The sequence below is a fragment of the Trachymyrmex septentrionalis genome, unplaced genomic scaffold, assembly GCF_001594115.1.
Source record: "Trachymyrmex septentrionalis isolate Tsep2-gDNA-1 unplaced genomic scaffold, Tsep1.0 scaffold88, whole genome shotgun sequence".
Classification (NCBI taxonomy): domain Eukaryota; kingdom Metazoa; phylum Arthropoda; class Insecta; order Hymenoptera; family Formicidae; genus Trachymyrmex; species Trachymyrmex septentrionalis.
Genome location: NW_017306070.1, coordinates 1,101,225 through 1,108,369, shown reverse-complemented (window position 1 = coordinate 1,108,369; position 7,145 = coordinate 1,101,225). Strand labels below are relative to the sequence as shown.

General features: G+C 32.0%; 3 protein-coding genes across 3 annotated transcripts in view; 2 read left to right on the top strand and 1 right to left on the bottom strand.

Moving 5' to 3' along the window:
* Positions 1-195: 195 nt before the first annotated feature.
* LOC108755525 lies at positions 196-1,766 on the bottom strand. Its single transcript, XM_018498578.1, has 5 exons — positions 1,736-1,766; positions 1,279-1,380; positions 877-1,151; positions 585-800; positions 196-502 (listed from the first exon to the last, which is right to left on the bottom strand). The coding sequence occupies exons 1-5, from the start codon at positions 1,758-1,760 to the stop codon at positions 230-232; spliced, it is 891 nt and encodes a 296-aa protein (XP_018354080.1). The 5' UTR covers positions 1,761-1,766; the 3' UTR covers positions 196-229.
* Positions 1,767-2,988: 1,222 nt separating this feature from the next.
* On the top strand, positions 2,989-5,619 carry LOC108755517 (28S ribosomal protein S5, mitochondrial). Its single transcript, XM_018498567.1, has 6 exons — positions 2,989-3,159; positions 3,276-3,377; positions 3,460-3,810; positions 4,075-4,305; positions 4,386-4,585; positions 5,176-5,619. The coding sequence occupies exons 1-6, from the start codon at positions 3,084-3,086 to the stop codon at positions 5,560-5,562; spliced, it is 1,347 nt and encodes a 448-aa protein (XP_018354069.1). The 5' UTR covers positions 2,989-3,083; the 3' UTR covers positions 5,563-5,619.
* A 1,282-nt stretch (positions 5,620-6,901) lies between these two features.
* LOC108755541 (RRP12-like protein) overlaps positions 6,902-7,145 on the top strand; it is a 5,561-nt gene continuing 5,317 nt past the window's right edge. Inside the window, exon 1 of the mRNA XM_018498605.1 lies at positions 6,902-7,096. Within this exon, the coding sequence (XP_018354107.1) occupies positions 7,039-7,096 (58 nt within the window). The 5' untranslated portion in view covers positions 6,902-7,038. The remainder of the gene's footprint in view (positions 7,097-7,145) is intronic.

Below are 7,145 nucleotides of genomic sequence, written 5' to 3'. Positions count from 1 at the left end.
CACATGTATACATATATATATATATATATACACATATATATTATGTACATAAATTATCTAAATAAATAAGTAAAAATGTACATATAATTGCATGCGATGTATTAATAAGAATTAATTTAATTTTGTTTACAAAATATTTACACAATACATATCTGTATAACGTGTATTTATACAGTACAATACACACATGCGTGCATACGTAAAATTGTTTAATATGCAATCTATTACATTACTCTTGTGTTGCTATTGAGAGCAATATATTGGCCATGTTGAAAATATCAGTATCGGTTGTATCTGATAATTCTGCCAATTTTGCTACAATAATTTGCTCTCCCAAAGCATTTGTATCCAAACATAGAAAAAACGTTGTGCAATATACTATTGCTGCACTTAAGTAAAGTACGTTGGATTTCAATGATATCAGCTTCCGGGCTACATATTCTGTATTTATAGTATCTTTGTGCATGTAATATGAATGAAATTGTGAGTACAATCTGTCATGCTGGAAATGTGTACAACTTAGTGAAATATGTATTGTATAAATTGTCAATTGTATGAAGAAATAAATTAGATAATGTCTAAACCTTTAGATAAGCCAAATCCAATAAATTTATCGAAATGTTAAATGTATTTGGCGTTTCTCCAAGACCTGTCGCTGCCAGAAGAATTTCGATACAATGCAATGGTGTGTAAAGGGGCATTGTAAATCCTACTGTTTTAAAAACTTTAATTTCCGAAGAGGAAATCATATTTCGCGTATATTCAGACTCTTTGTCAATTAGATATAGAATATTAAGAATCTAACAAAACAAATTTTATCTGTTAAGATTTGTCATGATGCTTAAATTCTTCACAAAGTATCATCTTTCAATGTACCTGAGGTATTCCTAAGATACTGGAATGAGAATCCATTTTGCACGCCAATTGAAAACATGACATTAGATTTAATTTTGTTTGATTAGAAGTTTTCTTGCAAATTTTAAACCACAATGCTTCAGATGGATCATTTGCAAACTCAGTCTTAAAAAGCTCCCAAAAGTGTCTACACATGAATCTGTCGTACAGCTCAATAGCCATATACTTGACATTTGGCTCTAACTCCAAGTATTCCGCTATCTTGAAAGCAGCTTTCATAGTAGATGCTGAAATCGCTGTGTTGATTATAATATAATTTGAAATAAAGTAGTAAAGTGATATTCTAACAAGTTTTCCAAATATCTTTCAATATCTCTTAATCCACTGTTCGCGACACATAATATTTACTCTCTTGTTGCCTACCTACAAATGGTATAGCAAAATCGGTTGCATTAGCAATCTGCTCTTGTTCCTGTTTTCTCATAGTTTGCTGAAGATGTTCCATCCAATCATGAATCAATGGTTCTAGCAACAAATTTAAAGATATTCAAATGAAAATTGAGTAAACTTTTCAATTTGTTCTAATCTCTTACAATTTTAGAATATTCTCCCTCTCCCCCCTTCTCATTCTATTTTTTTAAAATGTAGGTTACATATAATGTTAATTCATATACTTGTTTATACCTTCTTATGCGTGTGTGGAGAGGAGAAAGATATAATATACTTTGATTAAATTGTATTAAAAAAAAGAATATTCAATATATGTAATACAAGACAGAAGTACTCGTGTACGAGTGATATACATACAGTATACTTTTCTAAATAATAAACAATAAGCATATATATGCAAAATTGTTTCAGATGGAATAAATGCATTTACCAATGTAAGCTGTATCTAGATCCATTTCTACCGCGTAATAAAATATGTAGTAATATAGTTGTGCTAGTGATCATCTATTTATATTTACAAATTAATACGCGCCACACAAAATATAGGTGTCATAAAATATCACAATATAGATTCGCATACTCTCGGTGAAAGAGAGTTTGGAGCTTACCGAAACCACCGATGAGATACTATTAAAGACCGACATCCTTACGAGAGTTCGCGTCCTTGTGAATTAAAGTGATTAAGAATTAAAAACTGATAATATTGTACTTATTTTATGATTTATTAGTTTAATAGATGTATTTATGCATTTAAAACTCAATAATATTCGATTTTTCTTTAAAATTGTAATTTCAGTGTTATTGTCGAAGTTTGATTATCAATAGAGATGATAACTGCAGAGAAAAAATTGTAATTTTTCTGCAATATATAGGATATTAAAGCTTTACAAGTATGCATATTTATTTATAGAACATTTATGTAATAAAAAATCATGAATTTAATAATGTATGAGCCAAATATTTATGTTAATAATAGCAAATTTATGTCAATTGCTGATAATATCAGCATTCTCCAATTATCTCCGGGCCCTTTTTATACCGCTGAAAATTTATCTAGAGTTGACGGTCTTTAATAGTATCTCGTCAGTGCCGAAACTTACAATGTAAGGCTGGAATCAAACTATGCATTAAAGATTGAGATTAAAGATTAAAGATTGAAATTTCACCAATGAGAAGAAAGAAATTTTGGCTCCTTTTGTTCTGATTGGTCAAACATCAATGGTTGCGTTCAGCAAACTCAACAGTTGAGTGAGCGCTCACTGTTATTGGTGTATTTTTTTAGATCATCCAATCAGCATTTTAAATCTGGAAGAATACATCAATAAGTACAGTGAGCGCTCACTTAACTGTTGAGTCCGCTGAACGCAGCCAATCTTTCAATCTTCAATCTCATTCTTCAATGCGTATTCTGATTCCCGCCTGATACTGGCTAGTTTCCACCGAGGGTTTAAACCAGATCAGAATGTAAAAATCAACCAACTGCAGTCGAGCATTCTCCTGTCGTTCAACTGTAATAGTAGTTAACATTTCTGTGTCCTAGCTGGAAAACAGCCTTGATGAGTTTTGGAATACATTCGATTATCCAATATGAGAATTGATTTTATAGGGATAACTAGAAGATGAATTTTCCAATGTTTGATACATTGGCTGCGCGTTTAGCTTAGTTTAGCAGAGAAAAACTCTAGGTAGCCTCTCTCAGACTTTTCTCTGGTTTCATTATCGACTGATGTCGAGTAAGTCCAAGAACGAGAATCAACGTAAGTTAATAAAAGTTGAAAATGATTCGAACGTGTTTGTTACGTGTTTGTGGACTTGTAAAAAATTCGCCAAAAAACGTTCCATCTGTGAGCAACGGTACGAAATGTCAACGAAATACGTTTTTTTTTACATATATCCCATTCAAATTAATTTATCAGTTCAATTTATTTGCTATTAGTCACTATAATGTTTAATATAACATCTTTTTACAGATATACATAATTTATTTGCTGTTGATTACATACACCCACATCTGTTAAAGACGCACATCCCTTTGGTACATAGTACGAGAAATACGACATTTTTTGTAAATAGTGAGTAAAGTTTTGGTGAACGTAATATTTTAGGCAAAAAAATGCTTGTAATGTTCTCTCTCCTCACGCTCTTCTCTCACAGAATCTGCGGATGAATTATGGAAGGGTGTGACAACTGTCAGTAATGCAGGAAGACGTAGAGGTAGAGCGAAAGGTTTAAAAAAAAAGAAAGATTTAAACAAGGGTCAGATTATTGGAGTAGGAAAAGTTCCAATGCAATTCCCTGGTCTCAACACTCCTGTGTTTAGAGGTAAAGAACTCGTGCAACAGCAAAAATTACCTGTTGATCCTAAAAGAGAAGAAAACCTCGCCAAGCTACGGCAGATCCGTTCAATGGGACCAAAACGGATGAAATTGTCACCTTTGGAACGTGGTTGGACAAGTGCTCAGATTGGTGGCAGAAAGGTTGGACCACCAGATCCTATTGGAGAAGGTTATTATTATTCACTATAGTTAACTATATATTTACAATTGTCCTATATATACAATTACATTAATGTAATAACTGTATATGATTAAATTACAATACACACACACACACACACACACACACACACACACATAAAGTTTAACTATTAATATTCATCCTGTATATACATATATAATACTCTTATCAACTTTCTTCTCAACATACATACACACACACACAATTCTAATGTTATCAAGATTATATAAATGATGCATCTGTCTTTTTCAGATACCTTTGATGGCTTTGATACTTGGATATTGGAAAGCAAAATGGTAAATCATATGACTGGTAATTTAGGGCGCAGGGGCAGGATCAGTATATTTGTTGTAACAGGAAATGGAAATGGTGTGGTTGGATTTTCACTAGCAAAAGCACCTGTACAGAAAACAGCGATAAAAACGGCTAAGAATAGGGCGGGTCAAAGATTGATGTATATTTCTAGATGCAAGGAGCATACTGGTAAAAAAATAGTATGATTATATAAAACTTGTATTTCACTTGTTCTTTTTAATGTCACGTTATGTGTGACTTTGTTTCAGTATTACACGATTTTGTTACACAATTTGGAAATACAAAGATATTTGTAAAGAAAATGCACGAAGGATACGGACTTGTCTGCCATCGTGCGATAAAAGCATGTTGCGAAGCGATTGGTATAAAAGATATACATGCCAAAGTAGAAGGTTCTATAAATTTACAACATATTGTAAAAGCTTTCTTCATTGGTTTATTGCAACAGGTATATATCTCACAGGGTATCAAATCTCTTAATTCAATGATGTCAGAGAGTTTGCGAATTATTGCAATCTATAGCTAGTATTAATGTTTCATTAACTTTGCCGCTCACTTCATCAGAGTAAGGAGTATGCTGATAATGAGCTGCTCTTTTGGAGAATCTCCTTTATGTAAATGCTGTTTATATAAAGGGATAATGAGAAGGAGAAAGAGGTGGAGTAAAAGGACACTTCGTCTTAATATAATATATCACCTAGCGCATTCTCTCTTTAATTTGTTAGATGTATCAAAAGTTGTCAATCTCAAAACGAACAGATTGTTTTTATGTTTAAAAACTTTTTCATAATCTTTAAATTATGAACAATTAATGTGATGAATTTTAAACTTATTTAATCAGATGAAAATGTACAAATGTGTACATATGACACAACTTAGTCCTTTATTTACATATTGTTAATTTTTAATGGAGTTTATTGATTTTTCGCTACAATTATGCGTTACAAAACGCATGATGAGCGAAAAGCTATTTGTCAAAAATTCGTTGCATTATGCCCTAAATTAATCCGACAATCAACAAGAAATTTTTTTTTACAGAAATCATATCAACAACTAGCGGACGAAAAACGATTGCACTTAGTTGAATTTAAATCAGAAAATGGAAATTATCCAGAAGTAGTCGCTTCGCCATCGAAAGTTAGAAAGTTAGGAGAAATAAAGTCGAATGAGATCCTCGATTTTACTCAATACGTTTTGGGTGGCAAAATAGTATTAAAGAAAAAGAAATATCCTCCATTTTATACTAAACATCCATTGTACAAAACAAAATTGGTAAAATTGGAACGATTGAGGAACTTTGATGAAACGAGGATAAAATTAATGGCAGAATACGGAGCGTTGCATAGTTTTCTGACTGAAAAGTATCCGGAGGCAAAGCTGCGTCCTAAGCCAAAACGAAGCGAGAACAATGAAACGGAAGAATAGAAAGTATATCTGATTGTTATACTCTATGTATGAATACTTAAAATAAAGCCTTTATTATTACAAGATTATGTTTTTATATTGAAGTATACACATTTAAATATTCAGATTTTTATCTCAACGGTATATGCTTCGTTTGTTTATGTGAAAGATTAAAGATAAATATATGACAATTTTTTTATAAATTTTAAATGGCTGCAGGAAAAGCAGCTTTACAACTGTTACTCCGGATCTACAATAGATTTTTAAGCCATAAGGAATGGACGAATCACAATCATTATTCTCCTCGCATTTGATAATAGTTGATCAATTTCTTAAGGCTTAAAACACTTATTGTAGATCCGGATTTATTCGCTCGTATCGCAGTATTTCGTGAGAATTTTTACAGCGCACAATTGACTAATTAAAATAAAATAATCTCATTGGTAAAACAGTGAAAAGTTACTAGGCATTAGCCAATGTGAGACTGGCGTCACAGTATATACAGTAGTGCAACTCTCCTGATTTTATGTTGGCCAATGGAGTGCGCATGCGTGAAATAAGTAAGTTGCTTCGTCTCTTTTCCTCCCTTTTTTTTATTGTTCTCTCTCTTTCTCTCTCTATTTAAATAAGCGTTTCAATGTTCCACTTAAACGTTTGTCTTTCAAGCATACATGGTTCAGAGTAGAAATTTAGAGGAAAGTATTACGTATATTATCCGTTTGGTGAAATGTTGTGTGAGAAATCTCGAAAGATTGGTCTAATTTTTATGAAAAAGTGATAAAGTGAAAAAGTGAACAAAAAGTAACATAGAAAATTGAGCAAAAAGGATTAATTTTTATTTATTGTATTTTAAACTTATTTTTTGGCATATATGTATATAAATTTCTTTTATATTTCTTAGCTTTCTCATAACATTTTCATAGATATATAATTACAAAATATTTCTTTATACAAATGTACACACATTTTTAAGTTAATTTAATATTTTTCCTAATTTTTCTATATTTTTTTTTTATTTTTCATATATTTAAAATTTATTTTTATTAATTTTCATAAAGTCTAAATTATTTTATTGCAATATTAGGCTTATTCGCGTCACATGCTCTAATATGCTCCAATGTGTTCCTACAATAGCACTTACTCACTTCAATGAATTTGTTGGATTGCGATGCGAATAAATCTAGTGAATTTTGCGAGGAATTTTGACAGAGTAAAAAAAGAATGAAAAGAGAAAGAAGTTTAGGTGGTAACCATGGCAACGTTAGGTAACTTACTTATTTCACGCATGCGCACTCTATTTTTGCCAACAGTAACATCAAAGATACTGACAGAGAGTCACGCTACTGTAGCAGTATGTTCATGTTCATGCGGTTATGTAGAGCACGTGTCATACTGATAGGTTAGGTAGCGATTTGTTTGACTACACATGAACAGTCTCTCGCAAGTTTGAAAAGTTGGAAATAGATCCAAGAACGAAAAGCAGGATAGAAGGAAGCGATGGGCAAATTAAAGCCTCGTTTGGCAAGTAGAAAGAAGGCGAAGCGATGGGCGAAAGGCCAGAGTTCGAGTTCCAACCCGGTGACCACGAAATATCGCGAGCTAGC

Excerpts from the sequence above, each read along its gene's own strand:
- LOC108755525 (XM_018498578.1), bottom strand. The coding sequence starts at position 1,760 with ATGGATCTAGATACAGCTTACATTG. Across the intron at positions 801-876 it reads GTATCTTAGGAATACCTCAG|ATTCTTAATATTCTATATCT; the intron begins GTACATTGAAAG and ends TTGTTTTGTTAG. Across the intron at positions 503-584 it reads TGGATTTGGCTTATCTAAAG|CATGACAGATTGTACTCACA; the intron begins GTTTAGACATTA and ends ACACATTTCCAG.
- LOC108755517 (XM_018498567.1), top strand. The coding sequence starts at position 3,084 with ATGATTCGAACGTGTTTGTTACGTGTTTGTGGACTTGTAAAAAATTCG. Across the intron at positions 3,811-4,074 it reads ACCAGATCCTATTGGAGAAG|ATACCTTTGATGGCTTTGAT; the intron begins GTTATTATTATT and ends TGTCTTTTTCAG. Across the intron at positions 4,306-4,385 it reads TAGATGCAAGGAGCATACTG|TATTACACGATTTTGTTACA; the intron begins GTAAAAAAATAG and ends ACTTTGTTTCAG.